The sequence below is a fragment of the Ursus maritimus genome, unplaced genomic scaffold, assembly GCF_017311325.1.
Source record: "Ursus maritimus isolate PB19 unplaced genomic scaffold, ASM1731132v1 scaffold_17, whole genome shotgun sequence".
Lineage (NCBI taxonomy): Eukaryota > Metazoa > Chordata > Mammalia > Carnivora > Ursidae > Ursus > Ursus maritimus.
Genome location: NW_024424119.1, coordinates 49,836,032 through 49,848,187, shown reverse-complemented (window position 1 = coordinate 49,848,187; position 12,156 = coordinate 49,836,032). Strand labels below are relative to the sequence as shown.

Here is a 12,156-nt window from a genome sequence, read left to right as displayed (position 1 = left end):
GCAGAACCTTGCACCCGGGCCCGCTGCTGCCCCCCGCACCCCTTGCCAGGCACAGCCTGACCCTGGCGTCCGCCCGCGCAGGTGGAGCTGAGCACGGTGGCCGCCCAGGCGGGCTCCCTGCTGCACGGCCTGGTCCTGCGGGCACAGGAGCTGGTCCTGCAGCTGCACGCGCTGCAGCTCGACCGCCAGGAGTTCGTCTGCCTCAAATTCCTCATCCTCTTCAGCCTTGGTGAGTGCGCCCGGCCCGGCCACGGGCGGCGAGGGGGCGAGGTAGGTGGTGGGCCCAGCTCCAGGAGGCTCTGCCCTGGGGGGATGTCGGTGGGCAGGGACCCCTCCTGCAGTGAGGAGAGGAAGGGATGAAGGGACCTGACCCAGGCCTGGCTCTTATAATGGAGGTTGTTTCCTCTCTGGGCCTCAGTTTCTCTGTTTGGAAGTACAGAGGACCAAGACAGTGTCTAAGTTTTGCCCTTTGGGGGACAAGGACTCCTGAGAATTCGGCAAATTCCTGGCCAAAAGCCCTAGAAAAGGGCCCAGGTCACCTCCAGAAAAACGCCTGTGTGATTTCATGAGGTTTTGTTCCCTGGCTCCCATCCTGGGGTCCCTGTTTTCCCGGTTCCCTGCTCTAGGGAGCCCAGCTTCTGACTCTGGGCTCCCCACTCATTCATTCACTCAGGTATTCATTCTGCAAACCTTTTTGGAACATCTGCACTCTGCAAGGCACTGGGGACACGGGGTGAACGAAAAAGATTCCTAATCCGTATTGTCACGAAGCCCACCTTCTCTTGGGGGAGAGACAATAAGCATAATATAACTAGCAAGCTACAGCAATGAGTGAAATGATTAGTCAGATGTATAGGCTGGAAGACTGGGAGCAGAGCTAGGGAGGAAAGTAAGGCAGGGAAGTGGCAGAAGTTGAGCCCCGCCCACCAGCCCCACTCCCTGACTTGGGGTCTCCTTCTCATCCCACTCCTGACCGGCCCAGCCTGTGCTGCTCCAGCCTCCGCCCTCCTCAGGCTCTCCTCAGGCTGGCCTCCTGTCCTCCCTCACCTGGCAAGCCACCTGTGCCTTCCCTGGGTCCAGCAATGTCGTGAACATGGACGTGTCCTCGCTGTCAGGTGGCTGGCTCCCAGTCCAGTCGAGGCCTCCAGCTAGTGCTGCTGGAGCGCAGACAGAGAGATGGGGACCCAGAATGGGGAACAAGGGCTCTGCCTAGAAGGCTTCCTGGAAGAGGGACATCGGAGCAGGGCCTTGGAAGATGAGTAGGAGTTTGTTGGAGGGATAAATCTTTTAGCAGGGGTGTAGATGGGACGGAAGGTCAGAACAGAGGGGCATGGATGCCTCATTGCTTGGGGAGGGGGCAGGATGCAGATTTCATCTTTGTGGTCGATTGCATCACAGCCCCAGTCTGGCAAGGGAGCACCTGCCCAAGAGTGGGGAGAGCGGGGCAGGGTTGGGGGTAATTAGTGAAGTGTTGACCATGGGAAGCCCAGTCCTTGGGCTATGGCCATGGTCTCCTGACTCCAGCACAGCAGGCTGGTAGCTGGAGGGTTTCTATGCAAGGCTACAGGGCTTGAAGGGGACAACCATGGTGCGGGCTGGGGACAGAATCTTGGGCAGCCAATTAGAAGCTGTGGCCTGGAGCCCATGGAGGGGCCTTAGGGGCCCAGGCCAGGCTGGCTTCAGTTGGGGGAAGCTCCCTCCTGGTTCCCTCCAGCAGCAGCCACCTGCCGGGCTTGTCTCTGTGAGCTGCCGGGCTCTGGGAACTGGCTCAGGCCAAAGGCATGGTGGTGCATGGTTGGGGGTGTGGGGACTAGAGGAATTATGTGCATGTTTGTGCCTTTGCATTTATACCTTTGTTTTCACACATGTGCAGACTATGAACTGTCACAGGCTGGCGGCTCCTTACATGTCATGTTGTAGAAAGAATCTGTATGTAATTGGGGAGTGATGGGAGATCTGGAGACAGGAAGGATTTAGAACGCACATAGAGTGTGGGGTCCAGTGGTTGGGGTATTTCTTGACCTGACACCCATCAGGAGGCCTGCAGGGAGGTCCAGAGGAGGGGTGGGTGGAAGATGGGCTGCCAGCCACCAGCCTTCTTGGCCAGGCCTCCCTGTAGAGCAGGTGCCACGTTTTGGCTTTCTAGACCCCAGGGCCCGAGACACACCCCTGCAGCCCCTGCTCCTCTTCCAACAAAGCCCTGGATGCTGGGGACTGCCAGGCCCAGCCCAGCTGTGGCCTCCACCAAGATCAATCCAGGCCTCCTCCCTGTCTGGGGTGTAAGGATAGCAGAGCTGTGCCCAGCCCTCTTCCCCTGGTCCGGGTGAGTGGCCTGTTCTGAAGCTCGAGTGCCTGCCCCTCCTTCTTGCTAGTCTTCCTCCTGTTTGCCAGAGGGGGTGGCTGGGGCGCGAGAGACAGGGACTATCTCCAGTGCTTGTCTTGCATAGGCTGGAAGGGCCGGATGCAGGAGCGAGAGTGTGTGCATATATGTGTGTGTGTGTGTTCTCACACATGTGAGGCAGGGCGGAACAGTGGTTAAGAATGGGGACTAGAGACGGACCACCTGGATTCTAAATCTGGACTCTCTCTCTGGCTGTGCGCCGTTGAGCAAGTCACTCCCCTCTCTGAGCCTCTATTTTCCCATCTGTAAGATGACCATCATAATAATCCTTAATTTGCTATGAGGTTTTCATGAGGGAATTCCCCCAAGTGCTCAGTGCATGGCCTGGCCCCTTGGAATGTGCGTTGGTGTTGTTTTCCTCCTAACTATCGTCCACCAGTGAGCAAATGAGCAAAGAAATGAATGAAGTGAATGAATGATCAAGTCAGTCTCCGTCTTTATCGCATGCTCTGGCACGGTGCCTTATCACAGGGATGCGGGTCTGGCTGAGGTGGGTGAGGGAGCGCCCAGCCCAGCAGGTCAGAAACTAACTCTTGGAGACCAGGTGAGGTAGAGAGGCTGTTGGCTGACAGGCTCCGCATTCCAGGAGGAGACTGAGCAGGCCAGTGTGATCAGGGTTGGCCCAAAGAGGAGAAACCACCCACACCTAAGATACCACGGAAGGCTTCTTGGAGGAGGGGCCTCTGAGCTGGGCCTTGCAGTATGAGTAGGAGTGTTCTAGGTGAAACAAAGCAAGTGGCAGCAAAGGGTTGGGCAGAGGGATGGGGAATCCTGGAAGTCTGGTGTGGTCGTGGGGCAGGGAGGGGGTGGACTGGAGGCTGGGGAGGCAGGCAGGGACTGAGCTGTGCAAGGCTTCGAATGCCAGGCCAAGGACCTTGACCCTTCCCTTGGGAAGGCTTTTCAGCTGGAGTAACATGATCGCATTTGCATTTTAGCAAGGTCCTTCCAGCTGCAGCATGGGAGAAGGATGGCGGGTGGCAGCCCAGAGCCCTGCAAGAGGCTAGACCGAGGGCTGGAGTGAAGTGAACAAGTTTGGGCAAGATGAGGGAGAAGATCTGCCCAGAGTCTGCCCAGACTCTCCCATATTCCCCACCCCTAAGCCCCAGGAATAGGTCTACAAGGGACCTGGAGCCCAGAGAGGGACGGCTACTTGCCCTTAGACCTCCAGCTGGCACACTGGGCATCACCCTGGGGGCAGTGCCTCCCTGGACCGGGCAGCCCCATCCCCTATGACGACTGCCCCCTCCCCTGCCCCTCGCCTGCAGGCCCCCTCAGTGCCTCCTTCCCGCCTGCCTCCACAGAAGGGTGCCATTTGGCGTCTAAATAGCCGTCTCCCCACAGGCCTGGAGGCAGGTAAGGAGGTTTAATTAAAATTAGTGCCTCTCTCCTGGCAATCGTGGTGTTTATGAAGATGGGCCCGGCTGGCATTGTTCCGCAGAGGACTTAATCGAAGCTTAATGGATTGACCTAACATTCGATTTCCTGACTCCCATTGAGGCAGCCGCCGCAGCATTCCCTTAAGCGTTTGCAATTTACCCACTGCTCCGCGCCAACAAAAGGCCGCCTGAATAGCAGCCCCACTCGAGGGGCCATTGTGCGCGGGGGCGCCTGCCTGAGTCACTGCTATTGGGACAACATTCTTTATGCCTCGCTGGAATGAAAGGATTATTCAAATATTCAATTAAACCGTGAAAAGGGGGCTTTTCTGAGAACCTGGGGGCCCCCAGCTCCGCAGAGCGCTAGCAGGCTGCTCTCCGAGGTGGGGGTGCCATCTCCCAGCCCCCTCCCACCTCCCACCTCCAGGATTGCCAGAGCTCAGCAGTCTGGGGAACACTCCGGGGCTTTTCTCCCCCGTGCCCATCTCCCACCTGCGGTGTCCCGGGGCCCAGAGCTGGGCATCCTGTGAGGCAGATTCGTGTGCCCCATTTTGCAGATGACGGGGAAACAGCTCAGGGGAAGGGCCTTGCCCAAGGTCACCCAGTTGGTGATAGAGCTGGGATTTGAACCCCTGACGTATTAAGGGGGCAGCTCCAGGTCTGTGACTCCTGCTCCCGTGTCCAGTGGAAGGAAGGCATGGTGTCCAGTGGGATGTTGGCTCTGTCACCCCCATTATCCCACAGAATCCTCACGACAGTCCTTTAGCAGGGGGCACAGGGAAGTGGGAGAGGGGGCTATGACTTGACAGTGGTCTCTCCAGGGTGAGGAGGAAGAGGAGTTTGGAGTCCAGAGTAACCTTGGAAACCTAGGACCCCAGGGATGGGGGCCCTTGGACAGGACACCTGGATTGGACGAAACGTCAAGTTTTCCTGCTCTGCTCTCAGGAATCAGTGTCCAAGCTTGACCCCGCCTGGGCTTACCCACGGGGCTTTGGAGCCAGGAGACCTGGGTTTACATCCAGACTCTGGCATCTACTGGGAGTCCCAGGCACGCCCCACTGTCCCTGTGCCTGGGGGATGTCCTTTCCTGCCTGCCTGGCTGTCTGTGGGGATTAACTGAGCTAGTGCACGATGCCGGGGGCGGGGGTGGGGGCTCCTGGGAAACTGGGTGCACTTATACTGTAGTCATTGGGGCTTAACTGGTGACTGCTTCCTTCCCCCAGCCCGGTAGCCCACCGCATGGGGGTGGTGGGGGTCTCCAGTCTGCAGACAGCTGAGAGATCCAGAGAACTGCTAAGAGTAGGGGCTGTCCCCGAGCTGTCCTTGTTCGCACCCACCCCCTGCACTCCACCCCATTGTCCCCGGTACGGTGCTGCGGTGCTGTGGAGAACAGTAAATCCTGGTAAAGCCAAGGTTCTGGTCCTCCCAGCCCCCTCCCGCTCCTGCCTCTACTGCAGCATACCAGCCCCTCCTCCTCCACCCCTGGCTGTTTCCTCTGGGCCCCCCTACTGCTGTGTGGCCTTGAGCTGGTCCCTACCCTTCTCTGGACCCCCAGAGTCCTAATGTGCATTGTCAGAAGGCACTGTCAGAAGAATTGCCCAGTCTGGGCCGGGGGTGGGGGGCAGAGGGCAGTGGGGAGAGGTGGGGGTGGGAGATGAAGGTAGACAGGACCCTATGGGATGAGAGGTTGGGACAGGGATGGGGTCAGTAGACACCTCTTGTGCCTAGGAGACTGGCTTCGGAGAGGGTGGGGCCTTCCCATGACCTTTGAGTATGTCTGGAGTAGTCCAGGCTAAGGAGCAGGTCTGCAATGTACAGTTGAACAGGTTGTTCACTGCACAAGGGCACCTAGGCCAGGGATGAATAGGGGCTGACATCCAGTTTGTATGCCCCTAGCCATACTGTGTCTGTGGACAAGGGGGAACTTCTTTCTAATTGGCACAAAGGTGCCTTATGGGCTCATGGTGATCCTAGGGAGGCGAGGAAGAAAATGACCCTGGCTCACTTACTGAAGGGAGGCGAGGGGGCCAGGGGTGGGGGTGGAGGACTGGGGCCAGATCCTGCCATACGCCTTGGGCCCAGCTCGGGTTTCCCTAAATCCAACTTTGGACAACACAGGCCTCAGCAGGCGCACCGGGGGCGGCTGGGGATCAGGGTTGCCAGGAGCATCAAGCCCTCCTGACGCGGTGGGGGTTAAGAGGGATTAGAAGGGCCAAGGGCCGCGCATGCTGGGCTCCAGACTCCCCCGCAGCCGCAGAGCTGTTGGGGACGGGGGCAGAGGAGAAGTGGACGGATGACCGCTTTCTGAACCACTGGACGCCGTGTCGCAGGCCAGGCCGGGCTGGATTTGGGGGTGGGGGACCAATTCTGTGGATTCCTGCTGAACCTCAGCCGACAGGCAGGGCACCAGCTGGGGGCGCTGCCCAGGAGCTCAGAGACACCTGCCAAGCAGTGGCAATTTGAGTGACAAATTGACCCTCTGGGGGCCCCTGGGGGCCCAGGCACCTGTGGAGGCCCCGGCACCCAAGCTCTTAGCCCTGCAAGGTGGGCATGCCCCATTCACAGAGGAAGAAGGCCTTGCAGGCCAGGAGGGCACAGGGCACAAGGCTATGGCTCCTAACTGGTGGGACTGGGATTTGAACGCCAATCAGCCTCTCTCCAAAGACACTTTATTTTTTGTGTCTTCACTGGACCTCCACTGGCTGTGCAGGAGGCATTGGTCACACTCCTCTGTCCCTGGTACAAGTGACCACCAGTCCATGCAGGGCTGACTGTCCTCGTCCCTCCCACGGCGGCCACGCCTTCACGTCTAACTTGGATTCCTCGTTTGTCCCTGTTCTTACATAATGTGCATGCTTCTGCACAAGCATTTTTTTTTTTTATTATGTAGACGGCTTTGCCTGGTAGATCTCATTCTGGGTCCTCCTTTTCTGTTTTTACCACTTAGCTTTGTGCTTTTTAAGATCAGTCCCTTCGCTCTGTGTTAGGTCTGCTCCATTGCCTGTGTCTCCTGCGTGGGACTCCCTGGGGTGCACCTCCGTGGCCCCATGAGAGAATCTCCTTGCGGTACCGCAGGCTCTTGATCTGTCACAGGATAGACCGAAGGAGCGCCTGTCGCTCTCTGGACTAGGGCCACCAGTGCATGTGCCTGGCAGCTGCGAGATGGGTCCTTTGCCGTCAGTGTGTCTGTCTGCTGATGGTGCTGATGGTGACCATCGTGGGGATGATGGCAACGGGACAGTTTTTTTGTTTTGTTTGTTTTTTTAAGTAGGTTCCACGCCCAGCGTGGAGCCCAACATGGGGCTTGAACTCATGACCCTGAGATGAAGACTTGAGCGGAGATCAAGAGTCAGACGTTTAACCGACTGAGCCGCCCAGGCGCCCCAGGATGGTGTTGACCCTGGGGCTGGGGACTGTGTTGATCGTGGTGGGGGGAGAGCAGGGGTGCTTCTAGGGGATGTTGGTGTTGGTGTCGCCGGTGACCGCGGCTGATGCGATGGGCTGGGGATGCTGACAGAGCTCCTTCTTTTGCAGATGTGAAATTCCTGAATAACCACAGCCTGGTGAAGGACGCTCAGGAGAAGGCCAATGCTGCCCTGCTGGATTACACCCTGTGCCACTACCCGCACTGTGGGGACAAGTTCCAGCAGCTTCTGCTGTGCCTGGTGGAGGTGCGGGCGCTGAGCATGCAGGCCAAGGAGTACCTGTACCACAAGCACCTGGGCAACGAGATGCCCCGCAACAACCTGCTCATCGAGATGCTGCAAGCCAAGCAGACTTGAGCCTGGGCTGGGGCCGGGCTGGGGGTCGCAGCCACCCCCAAGGGCCTCCGGATGGTTGAGTTTATTCTGCCAACCCAGGAGCCCCACCCTGTAAGCCCCTGCCCCTGCGCTCTCTGAAGCCCCGTGTTTGGGAAGGTGGGTGAGGGGGGACGGGGCCTGGCTGAGGTAGGGTGGCCCCACTGGCACCTGCCTGCCGCTCAGAGGGCCCCAAGAAGGCGGCTGCTAACCACCCCTCCCCCTCCCCTTGCTCCCAGCTGTCTGTCCTGGAGTCTGGAAGCACAGGTCCAGGGAGGAGTTGTGGGATTCCCTGGTGGGCCTCCATGTCCCTTGGGTCAGAAGTTGTCCCTTTCCCCTCTCCGGGAAACAGAAGCAGAGAGACATTGAGCAGGCATCAACTGGGGGAGAAGAGAGGGTCTCCAGAACCACCTCCCAGAGACCAGGAGGGAAGCCCTCTGTTTTGTAAACTAGGGGTCACTGAGTTTGTGAAGTTGGTCGGGCACTGTGGGGCCTAGAGGACACTATGGGGTGGGTTTGGACCAAGCCCTCCTCCCTAGCCCTTCGACCCCATCTGACTTGTGCAGGGGAGAACTCTGACATGCTATCTGAAAAGAATTTCACTACAATCAGCTCTCTAGCCCTCTCCCACTGGAGGAGAAGTTTCTATCCCTCTCCCACCAGGGAGCTAGAACATTCTAGCCCCACCCACAGTTGGCCAGCCCATGCTGGTATGTATCTGCAATGGCTGTAGTCAAGAGATTTGTGGGTTTGGGGGTTTTATTTGTTTTTTAATCTAGTAATCTAGATACTCTTTGAAAGGTGTGTATGTGGGGGGGCAGTGGACGGATTTGAGGATTGAAGCTGGGACTTGGGGATTAGCACCAAATACTGCCCACGGTTTCTCTCCAAACACCCGCATGCCAAGTACCCCTGGGGGGTGCTGGACCATTGTTTCAATCCAGAGAAGAGTTGTTGCTTGCCCCTCCTTTGATGAACAGCAGGTGTCCTGTCGGGGCTCAGAGTCTCTGTGTGTGGGAATATGGGTGAACTTGAGGAGGGTGTATGGGTCTCCAGATGGGGGACATGGATAATAAGCCCCTTCCTCATTGGCCCTGTCCCATTGGGTCCCTTGCTGCAAACCTTCAAGCTGGGTCTCAGCTCCCTGGCCTCCTGCCCTGTGTCTTGAAGGACACTCTCCAGGGCCAGGCACTAGGGGGAGGCCTTGGCTGTCCTCTGTCCCCGGGCTGGGCACCCACTGTCTTTCCTGCTTTCATGTTGCCATTGCAGCTTGTGCTGAGCCTACCCAGTTGGCGGTGACTGGGCATCCATGCCCCCCTGCCTTCCACTGCCCTGTCTCCGTCCTCGCCCCTGCCACTGAAATGTGTGCCCCTTCCAAGGCCAGAGACCCACAGCCCCAAAATGAGAAGTGCCCTTAAGAATCTCCCCAGCCCCTGCAGCCCTGGAATAAATTTTGCAATTAGTTTCCAGCTACCTTTGCCTATTTACATCCTGGGGCCAAAGCAGAACCTTTGGGTTTGTGTAGTCTAGGGCAGGCCGCTGCTCGGATTGGGATGGAGGCGACAGTCAGATAAGCTTTGGTTCAAAACTTGGGGCCAGAGTGGGGGCACACCTGGCACCGTTGGGGAGCCGGTGGGCCCCACGTCATCCCTGGGCCCTTGCCATACCCAGGAGGCCTGGGAGATGCTTGGGTCTTCCTGGGCCTCAGCCAGAGTCCCGCCCTGGCCTTGCTTCTCAAGCGCCATCTTGGGCAGAAGGGAGCAGTCATTTCATGAGCACCTACCATGTGCCGTCCCTCACATCGCTGTCCCTGTGGGAGCCCAGTCAGGCAGGGGTTATGATCCAGGAGAGGCACTTGGCAGGTGCCCCACTCAGGGATCTGCAGGGGCAGATTCAAACCTGGGTCCTCATGACTTCGGAGCACTGGCCCTTTCCTCTCGGTCCATCTGGCGGCCTCCGGCCTGCCCCCCTCCCTGACTCTCTTGCCTCTCCCCGCGGGGGGCAGCAGTGAGCACGGCCGATTTCTGAGGCCAGCTGCCTCTCCTCCAGATGTCTTCCAGGCTTCACGGGCTTTGTCTCATTTTGTTGTCCCGTCTACTCCTCAGAACCACTTCGGTAGGGGGCAGCTCCAGATTACAGGTCCGGAGGGGTGAGCGTCCTGTCCAAGCTCACACACCAAGTAGGGGCAGAGCCATCACGCCAACTCCATCATCCCAACCGACCTGACTAGTTCACCCCTGGGGCCACTCCCGGTCCGCTTCACACCTCTGTGCACGTTAGAAAAAAGATGCCCCCTTTAGGGAGAAGTATGCCTTGGCACACAGCTTGGTAGTGGCTTTTATGCAAAGAAAAAATGTCCCTTTCCCGCCTGGCCCTTTCAGAAGTGAAGCAGATAGTCCGGTTTCTGCCTCTGGGGGGCGTCCCATCTTGAAGGAAGACGCTCCCAGCGGTTTCGTAATCCTGTGTGAGCCAACCCGTAAGAGCTGGAGAAGATGAGGAAGGGACTTATTTGGCCCCTGGGGCGACAGGAAGTCTTCTCGGCAGAGGCGTTATCCAAACTGGGTTTTGAAGGATGTCCAGGGGTTCGCCAGCTAAGACAAGAGGTAGGGGCAGTGTGGGCCAGTGTCTGGGGACCTAATCGAAGTCATTTGGGCTGGAGAGTGAAGAGAGTGGGTGGTGGGAGAAAGGGTATAGAGCAGGAGGAGGGGAGACTGGAAAGGACTCCTTGGTGCCCACCCCCCTGGACCCCTGCTCCCGCCCTCCCACCAGTCCACATGATTACTTGGCGGGGAGGCAGGAACCTCCTGGAGGTGAGGGGAGGGAGTCAGAGGACACTGCAAATGCAGGCAGTAGAGACCAAGTGCCTGCCCAATTCAGAGCCACCTCCTCGCTTCCCTGCTTTCCCGTGGCTCCTCGCTTCCCCGTGTGGCGGTGGCCCTCCTCCAGCACCGGGGCAGCAGGCAGCCAGGCCGAGTGCCTTGTTTTCTGGAACCTCAGCAGTGGTCCCCAGCCTGCCACTCCTCCCTACTCCCTGCTGTGTCTTCACTGCTGCCTCCCCCACCCCCAAACCTGCTGGCTTCGGTCTCTGCCGGGGGTCTTCGAAGCCTTATACATCACCTCCTTCCTCTACACAGCGGGTTCTGTGCCCCCCCCAGTCCCCTGCACATCCTTCTCTGAAGACGGCCGACGCTCCTACATTCCGACATGTGCTGGGCCCGGGAAGCAGCACACAAGACTGCATTTACCCCTCTTGTAGCCTGTGGGGTGGGCCTGATGTCCCCCATTCTACAGATGATGGGCTTTGCAAGGTTCGACAGCCCCCATCCCCAGAATGACGTACCCAGGCTCCTATACTTGCATGATGGGTCAACCACCCCTGGATAGATGTCGTCCCAGACAACCCAGGTGGGGCCCAGAATGGCAGAGACATAGAAGGTTGTAGGGAGACCTGGGTGCAACTTGTGCCTGGCTGGGTCTCGGGGCTCCTCATGCAGCCAGGCCCCACCTCCTCCAGGGAGGCTGCTCTGATGCTCCCCAGCCATGCGTCCTCTGGCCCTGCAGCATCTGAGCCAGCCTGAGGTCGGCAGGACAGTGTTGGCAGTCCCTGGGCCCCTCCTTCGCCTGGCTTCCACCTCAGGGCCCACCCTGGTGCCAGGCCCTAACACCGAGGCTCCCCTCGGCCCTGAAACCAGCTCTACCTCAGAAGGGACCCAGACTCACAGAAGAATCTTGCCCACAGAGTCAGTAGTGGCAGGACCTGGTCCCGTAGCCAGAGTCTGAGTTGGGGTGTCCCCGCAGCATGACCCATCATACAGTCATACCCAGTCCCAACTACCCTGGTGCCTTGTCTAAGCAGGCTGCCTGGGTGACTCCCCTCACCGCGACTGCCACCCCAGCCCCATGTTACCGGCTGGGGAGACCTTCTCTGAGCCTCTGTTTCTTTCTCGGTACAAAAGGGGTGACGGTGGTCCTGGGGCTGAGGTGAGGACCCACCGCACTAAGGCAGTCAAGGGCCCAGTACCAGCCAGGTACACAGTAGGTGCTAGTAAGTGTTGGCTGCGCCTACATTGTTGATGAAACTGGAGCTGTCTTGAGTCCCAAAGTGGCCTCTTCCCTTGTCCCACCCTCCTCCCAGAGAGCCTGGCATCCTGTCCCCCTCCCCAGGCCAGGGTGACCCCCAGGGAGGACCAGGTCAGGGTAGTACCATTTATTAGGTGAGCTACCACGGGGCTGTCAGCACTTCAAGGCGGCCGGAAGGGTGTGGGGGGGACAATCTTGGACGAAGTTCCGGGGGCTGAGCTGTGGGGCGCAGCCGTGTTCGCAGGGCACCAGTGAGGGCTCCTGCTGGAAGCCTCGGAGGCTGAGGCTGAGGCACAGGCAGTGGGTGGTGGTGCGGTGGCCGCCGTCCGTCCATCCGGCAGGGGTCGTCCGGCAGGGGTCCCCCGCAGAGCCTGGAGTAAAGTCCGCACGCACTCTTTCTAGAAATCTGAGAGGAAGGTGCTGGGCTGAGCTGGCGGAGAAGCGTGGTGGGGGCCCCCTGAAGGGGACTGGAAACTGAGGCTGGGGGAAGCCCTGGGGGGGG

At 58.9% G+C, this 12,156-nt stretch overlaps 1 protein-coding gene across 1 annotated transcript in view; it reads left to right on the top strand.

The window, feature by feature from the left end:
* NR5A1 (nuclear receptor subfamily 5 group A member 1) overlaps nt 1–9,038 on the top strand; it is a 20,438-nt gene extending 11,400 nt beyond the window's left edge. The window contains exons 5-6 of the mRNA XM_040631868.1: nt 82–229; nt 7,312–9,038. Coding sequence (XP_040487802.1) covers nt 82–229; nt 7,312–7,559 — 396 coding nt within the window. The 3' untranslated portion in view covers nt 7,560–9,038. The remainder of the gene's footprint in view (nt 1–81; nt 230–7,311) is intronic.
* Nucleotides 9,039–12,156: the final 3,118 nt, after the last annotated feature.